Here is a 15,844-nt window from a genome sequence, read left to right as displayed (position 1 = left end):
TTCATCGTCACAGGGTGGCAACTAGATTGGTGGACACACATACCCTCTGTCGCTTTGATCTCTCTCTTTCAGGGCTATCTTGCCCTGCGTTTCTTCCCTCCGTACAATTCCTGTCTGGCGTCTGTGGCAGGGCAGAGGATCTGTTCCTCTGCACTCCATAGCTCCACCTGCCGACAGGAATTTCCCTCTACAGGTGCGTTGCACCTTTTGCTGGGTTCCCTCAAATTATTCGCTTGTGGAGGATTTCCGCAGTGTCAGCGCACGTCTTGTGCGCTGATCACGGAGAGAATTCCACAATCGTTACAGTATGACCAGCCAAACCGAAATTCCCAGTGTAGAGGCAATTTCCGATTTGTACGATTTGGTCGAATATGGGTCCTGTGTCTTTAAGAGGTTTAAGATACTGGACTCTGAAACCAGAGATGAGTTCATATCAGAATGTTCCAGATTCTTGGCAAATCCTGAATTTCAGGCCACCAATATTTCCACTTGGAGTGGTCAGATTGCTTACAATCTTTTCCAAGGGGATCTGTTTGTGTGGGCTGAGGAGTATGCCAGACACAAGAATCTGGGACATAACCCTCGCAGATTTCTGGCTCACGTGTTTTCTCGTAAGCTTGGAACTTGCATGCCAAGTTATTTCTATGAGTTTTTTCCTGCAGTGCAAAATGCTGATCAGATTAGGTTATGCAACATTTCTCTGTCATTACCATATGTTAATGAGTTGGTGCTTGCAGGCCAATCTGCTGATTCGGCTTGTCAGCCAAAAGATTCGTTGCCCATAGCAACCACAAATAAAGAGGTTATTTCTGTCAAGTCTGAAATGTGCAAAACCATTCAGTATGATAATCAGTTCAATGTTTCTCTTGCTACTTCAGCTTCCAAGCAGGTGCAAGAGAACTGCCTGGATACGCTTCTTGCATTTAGACAGCAGACATGCAAAGTTGCTGAAAAGGGAAAAACTAAAAATCGCAAGCATCTGAATAAAACACTCCCTATTGATGTTTACAATGATGTTGCTCAGTCTCCGGGTTTTTTGCCCCAATCCAAAGCTTATGTGGATCCTATTATAGGTAGGATCGCACACTATTTTAAAGCAGTTAAAAAATCTGTTCTTGTCTCTGATCTCCACCCATATGGAGATTATCTTGATACTGCTCTGTTTGAACCTCCATTTGCCTCATGGGAAATTGGGGCCTTGATGGAGGAATTTGATTTTGATTGGAAAGCCTTATGCGATTTTTACATCGCAAAAAGCGAAGATGTCTTGAATGATTGTCTCGATTCCTAGTACCTTTTGATTGATTCCGACGAATGTGACGAGGGTGATGTGGATCTGGTGATTTATGTATGGCAGACGATTTTGGATGAGTTGCACACACACCAATCAATTGATTCCAATAAAGAGACATCATTGTTGGATGATTGTTCCTGCCTTTCTGGGGTAAAGCATGTGAGTCTTGACATTGTGCGATCTGAAATGAATGGGTGTACCACTGTGGTTGATTCCTGTGCGAATCCTGAAAGATTCTCTCCTGACTGTGTGCAGTTTGAATCTATGCGATCTAATGCCTGTTTCTCGGATGTTCCTGCAGATTGTGATCAGCATGAATGTGCCAGTTTTCTCAAGGATGTGTGGGATCCCTTGTCATTTAGAGACAGATCTTTAAGATCTTCCATCGGTGATCCTGCTATGGGGAAAATTCCTAGATTATGCAGCATCAAAAGTAAAATTAGTGTGTCTAATAAAGTTTTTCCTGATGTTGTCGCTATTTCTACTGCAAATGAGTCTTTGTCTCACCCTGTTCACACCTGTAAGGGCCCGTTGCCTGGTGACAGTTGCTCCAGTGTTTCTGTCCTGAACGCCTTACAGTTTGCTCCGCAGATCGCGGAGGTTTGCGCTATGGAAGCGTCAGTTTCACAACCTAAAGCGATTTTTGATTCGCAAGTTTTGCGTTCTGACTCCTCGAATTTGACATTGTTAGCCGAATCTAAGAGTGAGACAGCGCTTCGGTTTTGCGAATCTGATGCTGAAGCTTCTTTGCTTTGCCCAGAGAAGCTTTCTCTGAACCTGCCCTGTACCATGAGTGAAAACATGATCTCCACTCGCACTGACATTTCTGAGTCCCTTTCTTGTTCTGAGGAAAGTGCTGATTCTGCACCCTGTACTCTGGATGAGTTAATATGGCCTTGTTTAGAGTCTCCTGCAGTGTCCCTAGAGGCTCGTCTAGGTATTGCTACTATACTCACCTGTTTTTCTGCAGTTTTGGAGTTGCAAGCTAGTTTGACTGCTACGCAGAATCCTGGGTGCAGTGAGATTGAAGTTAGGGAGTCAGTGTGTGTTCCAGTAAACATTCCTGTACATCCCACTCATGATGATGAAATCCAGTCTCAGCTTATGGTGGAACCATTCCTGGGACATCTGCCCTGCCTGCAGGAGGTATTTAATGTTCAGCCCTGTAACATGGATAGTTCAGAACCCTTCATAGAAAACTTGGAAAATGACATTTCAGAGGTCTTAGTTGATGTTTTGGAGGTTTCCAAGTCCCCCCTAAAGGGTGCAGAACTTCTAGGAGATACCTCCTGCCTCCCAGATCCGTCTGAGGTTTTGCCCACTTCAGTGGGCATTGCTGTTGAGCTGACTACCTTTGCAGCTCTGGTGGAGCTTCACTCATGCGTAGTCAATGATGATATTATTGTCATAGAGATTTCTAGGTTTGAGTCCAAGCCTTCTTTTGAAAGTCCAGTGCTTGAGACCACTGCTCGTGATGATTCTCTGCCCGGTTCCGGTTTTGGTCTTGTCGTGACGGACTATGAGGTTGGCAGTTCCTCGACGTGTCCTGAGGTTCCCCTTGGGCTAGTGTACCCCGATGTGTTCTGTAACCCAGAAAGCCCAAGTGTGTCTCGGTTGCCAGCCTGCTCAGATGCTTCCTCGGTGGAAACCTGTTCTGATGTTGCCTGCCTGCCTGCATGCCCAGAGGTGGTCCCTGAAGGCCCTGGTCTTGACGCTTGTCCTGGTAATTCTGAATCCGGAATTGTCATTGTTTCCATAGGGGTACTTGATAGTTCTCCGTGTGAGCCTGGTGATCGTTCTGCCCTCCTGGGATCTCTGTGGAGTTTCAAAGTGTTCTGGGAGATCCTGGGAGAAATATTTCCTGGTACCTTGGATGAGATCAGCAGTGGGTGCTTTGTGGAAAGGGACACTTCGAATGGGTATTGTGGCAGGTTTGGTATTTTTGGACGGTCCCTGGAAGGTGGTGGGCATGGCTCGGTGGGTGTCGATGGCTTCTTCTCTGGCATTCACAGTCCTGATGGGTGTTACACTGGGACTTGTGGTACTGATGGGCATGTTTCGGTGGCTTCTCCTTCCAATGAGGTCGGTTTCGGGTGGGCTGACTCTGGAATTGGGCCTTGTCGGGCTGTCCCGACCTTCATGAGTGTTCAGTTAGAGTCTTTTGCTAATATCAGGTTAGAGGCTTGTCTGGAATCCGACCCTAGAGGGGGGGGGGGGGGTACTGTAATGATCCGCTCAGCTGCTTGCGCAGGCAGGCAGTTTTTTGACCACTGTTAAGGTCTGCATTCTGCAGGTCTCTGGAAAAGAGACCTTTCGTCAGTTTTGCAGTTTGCTGCTGCTGAGGGATTTGCATACGTTTGTCATGCAGATTTCTTAGCCACATCCTTTGTAGGCTGGCTCTATATATACTATGTGATTCCACGGTACTTCGCTGGTCATAAGGGTTTGTCCTGTGAAACACTCCTGGAGTGTCAGCCGTGCATATTGTTTAAAGATTAGCTTAGAGTATTCCTGGGACTGCGCTAGGCATCCTTGCTAGAGCAGTCAGGATTGTATTATTTGTATTGCCTGTTCTGTCTGTCTGTCGTGCTTGGATCACACTAGCCTCTAGCAGTAGCGGCTGTGGATCCTTCTGATCTTCAACTTTCTTGCTGTATTTGGATCGCACTTGCTCTGACGGAAAGAGCGGTGGATCCTGCTAAGCTCTCTTGCTATACTGGGATCGCACTTGCTCTGGCGGAAAGAGCAGTGGATCGGATCTCTCACTTATTCCTGTTTTCGTGTATCTGTCTTGTCTGATACGAACGCTTGCTGGAGGCTCGGTGAGGTAACCGTTTAGCAAGCGCTCGCGTCCTCTGTTTCATGTTTGTCTGTCGGTGGTTAGTTAGGCGTGCTTGTCTCTGTTGTGCTTAACATGCGGAGACCGCGCAGTAAACGCGTTCGCTGTTGCGAATGAGTGCGGTGTTCGCATTTAGTTAGCGTTTGTTATCTTCCTTATCTTCTCATTGTATGATTTGCTGTGCCTTTGCTACGCTCGTGCCCTGTCTTGCTTAAGCCTTGTGTCACCTCTGGCAATCGCCTCTCTCGCGATTGCGTTCCTACTTCGTATCTGCTGTTGTGGGTGCACCGTCGCGGGTTGGCTACTAGATTGGGGCATACACATACATTCTGTCCCTGTGCTCATTCTCATTCGCTTCTCTTGCGATTGCGTTCTCACTTGGTTTCCTCTGTTGTGTGTCCACCGTCGCAAATTGGCGGCTAGATTGGTGGACATACATACATTCCTCATCTGTACTTGTTCAGTCTTGTGTCGCTGTTAGCAATCGCCATCTCTTGAGATTGCCTTCTCACCTGATCTTCATGGTTGTGTGTTCATCGTCGCAGGGTGGTGACTAGATTGGTGGACACACATACCCTCTGTCGCTTTGATCTCTCTCTTTCAGGGCTATCTTGCCCTGCGTTTCTTCCCTTCGTGCAATTCCTGTCTTGCGTCTGTGGCAGGGCAGAGGATCTGTTCCTCTGCACTCCACAGCTCCACCTGCCAACAGGAATTTCCCTCTACAGGTGCGTTGCACCTTTTGCTGGGTTCCCTCAAATTATACGCTTGTGGAGGATTTCCGCAGTGTCAGCGCATGTCTTGTGCGCTGATCACGGAGAGAATTCCACAATCGTTACATACGGAGAGCGGCATCTTTTAATCCAAGTGGGGTCGGGTCAAAGCTCCCCATCTGCCTACATAGTGCTTACCAAAGGTAACCCATCTTTTGTGAGTATATTTGCTAATATACCGTATTATTTGTTACTCTCATTGAATTGATATATTGCACTGTTGGGTCTCTTGAGTCTTTGTTTTTCAAGTAGTTTTAATAGTTACAGTTGTTACATCATAAAGTATTAATATCAAACTATGTATCAATTGAAACCTGTATATCTCTAATTTCTACTTGTCATGGGGCATTTTAAATGAGATGCTAATAACTTTGAGTTGATTTAACAAATTTCAGTGACCTTCAACACAGCACCAAATCTCAGTAACTCTCAGCACCAAATCTCAGTAACTCTCTGTACAGCACCAAATATCAGTGATCTCTGTAGAACACCAAATCTCAGTGACTCTCAGTATAGTACCAAATCTCAGTGACTCTGTAGAACACCAAATCTCAGCTACTCTCTGTTAAGCACCAAATCTCAGTGACTCTCAGTACAGCACCAAATCTCAGTGACTCTCAGTACAGCAACAAATCTCAATGACTCAGCACCAAATCTCAGTGACTTTCTGTATAGCACCAAATCTCAGTGCATCTCTGGAAAGCACATCTCAGTCACATTCTGTAGAGCAAGAAAGCTCAGATACTTTTCAGTAGGCCACTAAGTCTTTATTTATCTCTGTAGAACACAAGACTCGCCGAATGCCCGTGGAGGACAGAGGGGCCAATTTTGCAAATACATTTTACCAGCATTTACACAAAGTACACAGTGAGCACTGCGCAAAGAACACAACACAACTGACCACATCTTTCACATTTTTTTTTTCCGTCTCAGTTTTCTTTGACAATCGACACAAAAGAACTGAATAAATAAAAAGTTGGGCGCTTTGATTGCTGATCTGTAAGTGGGTACATTTGTTTATAAATTATATATCTCTAGCAGGTAAATATGTACTTAACATCTGAAGACCACATCATCTCCTGAGGAAGAGAGCATCTCTCTCATTTCACGATAAATCGACAGATAATGAGATATGAAAGAAAAGTGGAATTTTCCGGCTGGGGCTGAGGTTGGCACTGCCTCGGTGGGGTTGGCGTCGTTCCTGCCAGTGATTCCCCGTATAATGAGGGAACTCTCCTGAGTAAACTTGGCAGATTAGATTCATTCTGTGCAGAGATCAGAGAGCGAGGAGTATGAAGAATATTCTCAGCGTCGTGCCCATCTTCCTCCTCTTATCCCTCGTCCCTTCATCCATCCTGGCAGAGAGGCTTCCACTGGGGTCTCACGCCCATGAGACGTGGAAGAATGACAGCGGACCCCCTCACAATGCCACGTCCAGGCTGAAGATCATCTCCATGGACTATGCTCACGTCAAGGTCCCACTGGAGATCACTCTGTGGATCATGTTGGCATCTCTTGCTAAAATAGGTGAGATACATCTACGAGATACAAGTCGGGATATGGGCCTGGGATTCAGAGGGTCTACTTAAGGTTTATCTGTCTCCAATAGTTCTCTGGGGACTATCCTGCCACCTCTGAGATACTAATGGTTCTAGAGATAAAAGTCTGGAGAACATGGGCCTGAGGTTTAGATATTTATGGTCTACTTTTGATTGGTTTGTCTCTGGTGATTATCTTGACAGCTTGCTCACCCCTGTCCATCTTCTGACAAAGGCTACAGGTCCTAAGATGATGGTTTGCACTGTACTATTGTTTTGTCCTCTTTTGGAGCAAAACAATGGGAGATGAAGAGTGAGATTGAACTTTATGGACCTGTCTTCTGTCAGCCCATGTAGTTATTCATCAGTGATCGAGGTGCTCAGGGTGTTTAGGAGTTCGCATGCTTGCTCATTGTAAAGGGTGACATTTTGGCTTTGTATTGTGTAGAGCAGCCATGTCCAGGTGATGTAAAATCTGGTTCTTGTAGTTTCCAACAATTTCTTATATTACATCCGTAGTGAGTAGGCACAGAAAACTATTAATTTACACCTCACAATTGTACATCACTTCACCTCTCCTGCCCTCCAACTTCCATTTTTGACCCTTTTACTCATTAAAGAATTCCACAGCATCTTCTGAGGGTATCTACATCAGAGGCATAATTAGGGGAGTAGCAGGGGGCCCACGACCATATGGTGCCCAGACTTCCTACCTTCTATCTCTCAGATACAAGAACCTCCCTCAAGAGCAGTATTGTTGTAGTCATACTTGTTATGGGTGGATAACAGCACAATTATGGGGTGGGAGTGGAGGAGCTGTCATGGTGGCAACAAGTCTTATATCATTCTTAGCATATGGGCCTTGTGGTTGTGAGGTCACTATAGAGGGAGGGGAAAAGGAGGTTTGAACACAAGGGAGACAGTGTAGTTTTCTTGAGGAGCCTCATGATTGGTGGTGACACTCCTGATCCAGGGCATGATACAGTCAAGTAAAAATTAAGGTAGCTTCACCTGGACAGTTTTTGTGTCCAGGAAGACGTTTCGGTGCCACCACATGGAACTTCTTCAGGTGACAGGTCAGATCAACCAAAGAAGTTGCTAAGGTAAGAACATGTCTTCTAAAATATGAAACGATGTCCTGGTGAACCCATTTTGTTTTCAGCTTGTAAACTGTATATATAGCTATGTGTCTGTAGATGGCCCCAAAAGATGGTGCATCAAAAAACAATATGTTCTGCTAACAGGAAAATATTTTACTAAGGGAATGGTAGAAGACAGGAATACAATAGGCTTGAGTCACTAAGACAAATAGCATGCCTTATCAGAGTCAACACGCCTTATGAGAGTTAACACGCCTTATGAGAGTAAACATGCCTTATCAGAGTTAACACGTCTTATCAAAGTTAACATGCCTTATCAGAGTAGCATAGCGAGCGCTACAAACTTATGCCTGCTAATTGGCAATGACGAGAGCTCCACTCGTCCTGCCCTGAGCCTCTGCGGGTCCAATCACTTTAAAGGACTTTATCCCTGCACTGTGATTGGCCCAATAGGCTCCCTGTCAAGTTTCCTGTCAGGTGACAGGTAAGGTAATTAGCCCCACAGGGGCTCAGTCAGGGCAGGACAAGTGGAGCTTTCTTCATTGCCAATTAGCAGGCATACGTTCGTAGCGGTCGCTATGCTACTCTGATAAGGCGTGTTAACTCTGATAAGTCATGCTATTTGTCTTAGTGAATCAAGCCCAATATCTCACGGATCTCAGTGGGCAGTGTCCATGAAAGAATGAACGACCAATGTTCCTGGGCAAAAACAGCGAGTAGCATGAAAATAATAACCGCAACATACAGGGGTGCATCTACAAATCACAGGGCTCCTTAACCCCCCCCCCTCCCCAACAAACACCACATCGATGATCTCTTGACATTCACCGAGACTCCAAGGTGACTCCCACAACCATCTGCCAGGAATTTCTGATTTCCAATTCTGGGGAAATTTTGATGACCGAAAAGGCAGATTAGGCATGGAAGACACTAGTTGCTATTGTACGTGTTTTACCGCAGACAGCAAAACACGCACGATTCTACTATTCCAATACATTCACAGAAAACGCGATCTCAAAAGCCGACGGAGACCCGGGAATCGCAGGAAAAACACTGCAAGTGTGTCCTCTCCCCCCCCCCCCCCCCCGATTGCGTGCATTTCCTTTGCTAGTTTGACCCCTCTTCTGCCTCATCCCTGTACATTTGGCATAGATTGTTTGCGTGTGACCATTGGCTTGTTGACTATGGTGTTGGATTACCCTCTGTTTGTCAGTCATCTGATTCCTTTATATAACCCTGGGCTGTTGCCAGTACCCAGGGACATAACTAGAAATCACTGGGCCCCCCCTGCAAAACTCCAGCCAAACCGCTGCCCCACCCCTCTCCCTCCATTCCCCTCCCCCTTGCTTTCTGCACAGGTAAACTGAGACCCAATGTTATTCAATTGGCTAGTGCACACTTGAATGCGTTTTCCTCATGCAGATAAAAACAGCACGCATTTTCCTTATCAATTACATTAGCTTCTGTGATAAAACGTGCATGTTTCACACATACAGACACACATGGGGCTTGATTCACTAAACCGGGATAACTCATATCTCGGGCGCGCTAGCACAATTTTTCACGCGCAATTGCATGTGAAAACGCTAGAACGGCCGTGATATGAGTTATCACAGTTTAGTGAATCAAGCCCATGGTGAGCAGAAAACTGATACAGAAAACTGACAGTCAAGTGTGCTCCCAGCCTCAGCTTATTACACTCACTCTGTCCATCTCTGATGGAGTAGAACTGGCTCTGCAGACTCCTCCAGCATCACTACAGTACACAGCACTCAGGGGAGGGATGGAGAGGCTGGGGGTGGGGCTCTGCAGACTACTCCAGCATTACTACAGTACACAGCATTTGTGGAGGGGTAGAGAGATTGGGGGCTGGACAGAAAACCCTGCAACACACTAAATAGGGACTGTCTACAAATCTTTCTTTACAAAACTTTGTATGATTTGTCATCAGTGGCTGAGCAGATGCAGTCATTTGAACAAATGTGCAGAGAATAGACAGCTTTTTATCTCCACGCCCAGACTCCTCAAGCATCACTACAGGACACAGCACTTGGGGAGGGGTAGAAAAGGTAGGGGTAGAAAGGCTGGGGTAGAACAGCGGTATACACAAGACCCTGCTGAACACAGAATAGGGACTGTCTAAAAATTTTGTCTGCAAAACTTTGTATGATTTCTTATCAGTAGCTGAGCAGATGCAGTAATTAGAACAATTGTGCAGAGAGCAGAAAGTTTTCTCTGTGCCCTTAGTTGTCTGTCCCTCAGGACAGGGCCCCCTGTAGTTCGTGATGGGTCGACACAACAAGAGTCCTGAGGCTGAGGGGGTGCGCACCACATGGGGTGAAGACTGCAGGGAAGATTGGGGCATAAGAACTGATAAGATTGCTGGATAGTGTACTGGTTAAGGGCTCTGCCTCTGACACAGAAACGTGGGTTCAAATCTCCGCTTTTCCTGTTCAGTAAGCCAGCACCTATTCAGTTAGGAGTTCTTGGGCAAGACTCCCTAACACTGCTACTGCTGACTGAGTGTGCTCTAGTGGCTGCCTTGCAAGCGCTTTGGGCTCGTTCACACTAGAGGTGCTTTTTCACTTTTGTAAGCGCTGTTGACTTTTCAAAATCATCTTGAAAGCACTTACACCATGCTTTCCTATGCGCTAATTCAGATTGGGGCGTTCCGTTCGCTTTTGGTTTAGAAAAGAGCTGCCTGCATGGACCATTTTCGGGGTGATTTTGCTACAATGGAAGGTGTAGGAAAAGCGCAAAACGCTCACAAACGCTTTATCCGGCGATTGCGTTTGCGCTTTTATGAAATATGTATTTATTCATTTCCAGGTGAAAGAGTTTACCTTCTGACTGATGTCGGGAAGTGAAAAAACAGAAGCGCTTACAAAAAAGACCAACGCACAGAAATCGCAAAAAAAGCTTAACCTTCCTGGCGGTAAGCCATTTTGCTAGCACTTTGCTAGCTGCGTGTGCAATCCGATCGCCGCCGCTACCCGCCGATCCGTCGCTATCCGTCGCGCCCCAGCCGCCTCCCCCCCCTAGACCCCGTGCGCTGCCTGGCCAATCAGTGCCAGGCAGCACTGTGGGGTGCATCGGAGTCCACTTTGACGTCACAACGTCGATGACGTCGGTGACGTCATCCCGCCCGTCGCCATGGCGACGGGGGAAGCCCTCCAGGAGATCCCGTTCTTTGATCGGCGGCGATCGGAGGGGCTGGGGGGGATGCCGCTGAGCTGCCGGCTATCATGTAGCGAGACCTTGTCTCGCTACATGAAAAAAAATAAAATAAAAAAAAATGGCTTTGCTGCCCCCTGGCGGATTTTGATAAACCGCCAGGAGGGTTAAAAAACCACAGAACGCTAACTAGATCGGGAACGCAATGTGAACAGGGCCTTTGAGTCCGACAGGAGAAAAGCGCTATACAAATATAGGAATTAGACTGTGGATCCGCTAGGCCTTACAGCCCTCCTCCCTGGCTGTGTGCTCTTCTCCCCCACCATATGAACTCAGTGACTTGTCTTCTCTACCTATCCCTACATTGTTACATCACTATTTTGTGTACCATTGCTAAGTTCTGTAAGTTCCTGTGTAACATTTTTTTGATGCTGTAATGTCTCCCCTATCGGTTGTACAGCACTAAGTAATTTATTAGTGCTTTAAAAATAAAGTTTATTGATATTAATAATAATAACAACGCCTGTGTGGGGGATACACACCATATTCTTTCATCTTGTACTATGGGGGAGGGGGGCACCCGGGTCGGACTGGAACTGAGCTGGAAGTTATGGTGGGAAGATCCTCCCCCTTTCTGTGTCATCGGACTGCTTAATGGGTTTCATAACTGTTATGTTTGTTATGTTGACTTTTGCTCCTATTGTTGTGTAGATGAAATCGATATAAAAATGGGCGAAGTGTCAGTAAATTGCTAATGGGCAATTATTAGAACTGCTGGAAGATTTATTTTCGCTCCATTACTAAATGCGCAGAATATCCTCTGCTGACACATAAACCCATTTATAATTAAAGTGGACCTGAACTCAGAACTTCCTCTCTGCTCTAAAATATAAGCAACATCACAATAACTTTTAAAGAAAAAAACATTTCTAACAGAGCTAACTAACTGTGCCAATATCAGATGCAGCCTGGCTAGACTGAGCAAGCTCCTCCCCCTATCCTGGCATCATCCACATGATGCAGGAAACCACACTAGAGGAAATGATTAGATCAAACCCCCCCCCCCCCCCCCTCCTTCTCCATGCTCTAAAACAGGGATGTCAAACCGGTCCTACGAGGGCCGAGGTCCTCACACATTTTTGGCACAGCTCAGTGTAATTGATGAGTCTGAATCAGGAAAGGTGCGGTCACTCAGGTGCAACACATTCCTCTCTTCCTCAGTCCATCCTAAACACTGGCATGGATCCGGCCCTCCAGGCCTGGAGTTCGACACCTGTGCTCTAAAAGATAAGCAACAGCATAATAGCCTCTAAAGAAACAACTTTGTTACAGCTGATACAAATCATGGAATAAGTCTACAGTGCATCTACTTCCTGCTTTCATGGAAGCAGACATAGGGTTCACATCATGTGTTTACAGATTAGCTGCTCTGCCAGAGAAGATTCCTGAGCTGACACAGGTGAGAGATCAAATTTCAACTTGAAATTAGTCACAGATGAGGGGGGGATTAGACGGGCTAGACTCTCTAAATACATACAGGGTGCATTTCTCTGTGTTTTCCTTATGTCCTGTGCAAGAGTTCAGCTTCACTTTAAAGGGAAACTGAAGCCGTCGGGAAAAAGAAAACGTTAGATACTCCCCTATCATACCTCCCAACTTGTATGCCCTACAGAGAGGGGATGCTCTGGATCTGATAGAGGATTCCCGGTGCTCTCCCTGTGCCCTCATTCCACTGCTGTGCCCTTGTGAAAACACCTTCGGGAGTCCTTGGCTTTTGAAGGATTTGGGACTCTCACATCTCCGTGTACATCCAAAGACGATGCGTGGGTCCATACCGCGCATGTGTGAGTGTTGAAAGTTTCACGTACAAACACATTTAAAAATCGCAAAAAACGCACATTTAATTTCATTTGAAAAAATAATGTAAAAATTGTAAACGTAGAATTGTGCAGTCGGACAATCACACGCTAGGAGGAGGTTTGACGTCTCTTATGAGTTGAGCTTCTGACTTTCCTTATTGGTCAGTAAAGCCCCCATCCCACTAAAAGACCAACAGAGGATATTGGAGAAGTGGAAGGGGAGGAGATTTGACTGCACTCCAGCACCCGAACCAGTGGAGAGGGTCACGGGGGTTGCAGTCCACGTCGTGCTTCACGTGGCTACAATGCTTTCTCATTTCAAGCCAGAAAGAGGAAGCATTGGGGGTCACATGAAGCACGACGAGTGACCTCCCCATGACCCTCTCCACTGGAAGAAGGAAATTTGGGCGTCTGCGATAAATGTACTATTTTACTATTTAATGCAAAATATCGGCTATGGGGCGCCAAAAGCCGAAATTGGGCACCTAATAGCGAACTCGTCTAATTGAAATTTTTGGTTTTGAGAATTATTGGTTTGAAAATTATCACTTTGAGATTAATTTGCGTATTATTATTTTGTAAATTAGTGTTTTGAAATTGGTTTTAGGAATGTATTGTTATGTTGAATTTACGTTTTCTCGCAGCGGAGAAATGGTGTTTTATGGTTAGGTGTCAGGAAGGGATGTTTTAATGTCAGGCGTCAGGAAGGGGGGTTTTAATGTTAGGCATCAGGAAGGGGGTTTTTAGTATTAGACGTCAGGAAGGGGTGATCTTACAGTTAGGCGTCAGGAAGGGGGGTTTAGGATTAGACGTCAGGAAGAGGTGGTCTTATAGTTAGGCATCAGGAAGGGGGGTTTAGGTTTAGACGTCAGGAAGGAGTTGTCTTATGGTTAGGCGTCAGAAAGGGGGGTATAGGATTAAACGTCAGGAAGGGGCGGTCTTATGGTTAGGCGTCAGGAAAGGGGGTTTAGGTTTAGACGTCAGGAAGGGGTGGTCTTATGGTTAGGCGTCAGGAAAGGGGGTTTAGGATTAGACGAAAGGAAGGGGTGGTCTTATGGTTAGGCATCAGGAAGGGGGTTTAGGATTAGACATCAGGAAGGGGTGGTCTTATGGTTAGGCGTCAGGAAGGGGGGTTTAGGATTAGACGTCAGGAAGGGGTGGTTTTATGGTTAGGCGTCAGGAAGGGGGGTTTAGGATTAGACGTCAGGAAGGGGTGGTCTTATGGTTAGGCATCAGGAAGGGGGGTTTAGGATTAGGTGTCAGGATGGGAGGGTTTAGGGTTAGGCGTCAGGAAGGGGGGGGGGTTAGGCATCAGGAAGGGTTGTCTGAGGGTTAGGCATCAGGAAGGGGGGGGGTTAAGGTTAGGTATCGGTAGAGGGAGGGTTCTGTGTGAGAGGGGTTAGGTTTAGTTGTAGTAAAATATTGGTAATATTTACCAGTGTTTTTCCCCCTGTCCCTTTTAATAGCGTTATTTTGCCACATTTATTAGTCTAACAGAGATATTTATGAAAAAAAATTGCTATATACGATACTTTGAAAATTTGGCTTCACCCCCTGCCCCTTTTAATATCATAAGTTTAACATATTTATTATTCTAATGGAGATAAAGATGTAGAAATGATAAAAAAACATTGTTAAAAACAATATTTTGACATTTTGGCTTCACCAGGCACCCTTTTTCCTTGCGCCCTTATTTGACCTATGCCGCTTCACTAGTTCGAGGTTCAGCATTATTCAGGTTTCTGAGTGCAGGATCCCAAATTCAAATACCAACTCCATCCTTTTTCTTTCAAAGTAAGCACTGATTATGCATGTATTTTATCATACACTGAATGTGAATACTCAGATTTGTAACATGTACATTTATTGTTCCACCAGGTTTTCACCTGTCCCACAAAGTCACCTCTGTGGTACCAGAGAGTTGTGTCCTACTCATCGTTGGGCTTGTCATGGGTGGAATCATCTATGCAGTGGACAAACAGGCTCCAGTCATGAATAGCGATGTCTTCTTCCTCTACCTATTGCCTCCCATCGTCCTGGATGCCGGCTACTTTCTTCCCATCCAGCCCTTCCTGGAGAACATAGGTGCCATCCTCTGGTACGCGGTCCTGGGAACTCTCTGGAACGCATTTGGCATTGGCCTGTCGCTGTACGGGGTGTGTCAGCTGGAAGTTCTGGGTCTGAAGAACATCTCTCTTCTCCACAATCTCTGGTTTGGAAGCCTGATTGCGGCTGTAGACCCCGTGGCCGTCTTGTCCGTGTTTGAGGAGATTCACGTGAACGAAAGGCTTTACATCCTTGTATTTGGAGAGTCATTGCTGAATGATGCTGTGACTGTGGTGAGCTGCTGACCGTTCTACCAAACATATTGACAAATACTTCATCTGGTGGTGGGATGGTGGGAGCATTTGATGGAAAACATAAGTATTTTGGGCAAGGCCAGAGTTATAATTTTTTTTTACCCCTAAAATAACTTTTTTTGTGGATTCCCTTCCATGGGCTGGAGCCTTCTCTGGTTCCATATGCAGCTTAGTATGCCTTATGCATAATCCATGTTCAGTGGTCCCGATTTTTCTTGTACAGCTCCCTGAGATAGTAGTAGCTTTCCTCTTCCATGTGCTTCTCCCCATTGGCAGCCTCCCTTTTCCATATGTGGCCTCTCCTTCCATGAACAGCCACCCCCCCCCCCCCTCCCCACAGGGGCAAACCCAGGATTTTCAAGGGGGGGGGGGGATTCCTGAAAGGTCTCCCTCAGCCATGTACAATACAGTATAATAATATTATAGGACATCATGCTAGGGTACGGTACACATAATGCAATATCCCTTTTCGACCGACCAACAACTTGATTGATCAGGAGCAGTTTGGGTACAGATAATAATGAGGACAGCTGACATTGCTAATGAAGGGAAAAATGAAGCATTCACACAGAAGGGCACAGGGGCTGTGCTCATACCTGACTCTGTTAAGTTCCCCAGAGCTGCTCCATGCTCTGTACACACACTGATGCTCCATCCAAAGTCAACTGTAGCAGGGAAAGAAAGAGGCAATGCTGTGCACTGCAGGATACCTGAAGATGTTCTGCTGTCTCAACTTGTGCCTCTCCCCAGATACGGCACCAGCCCTTGTCTGAGGGGGGATTCTGGGCAGCTGTAATCCCCCCCTGCGTTTGCCTATGCCCCAGGTTGTCCTAAGCATGGGCCTGTGTAGACTTTCTGGAAATCTAAGGGCAGCACGGTGGCGTAGCGGTTAGCTCCTTCGCCTTGCAGC

At 46.2% G+C, this 15,844-nt stretch overlaps 1 protein-coding gene and 1 long non-coding RNA gene across 5 annotated transcripts in view; one reads left to right on the top strand and one right to left on the bottom strand.

Moving 5' to 3' along the window:
* LOC137528648 (uncharacterized) overlaps window positions 1–15,844 on the bottom strand; it is a 211,431-nt gene that overhangs the window by 45,468 nt on the left and 150,119 nt on the right. The window lies entirely within an intron of this gene.
* The window catches only part of LOC137528644 (sodium/hydrogen exchanger 2-like), a 66,277-nt gene continuing 56,599 nt past the window's right edge, over window positions 6,167–15,844 (top strand). The window contains exons 1-2 of the mRNA XM_068250056.1: window positions 6,167–6,430; window positions 14,453–14,913. Of these exons, the coding sequence (XP_068106157.1) occupies window positions 6,196–6,430; window positions 14,453–14,913 (696 nt within the window). The 5' untranslated portion in view covers window positions 6,167–6,195. The remainder of the gene's footprint in view (window positions 6,431–14,452; window positions 14,914–15,844) is intronic.

The sequence above is a fragment of the Hyperolius riggenbachi genome, chromosome 8 (assembly GCF_040937935.1).
Source record: "Hyperolius riggenbachi isolate aHypRig1 chromosome 8, aHypRig1.pri, whole genome shotgun sequence".
In the NCBI taxonomy this organism is placed as follows: Eukaryota; Metazoa; Chordata; class Amphibia; order Anura; family Hyperoliidae; genus Hyperolius; species Hyperolius riggenbachi.
Note: the sequence above shows the minus strand (reverse complement) of the source record. Positions and strands in the feature narration are given on the sequence as shown.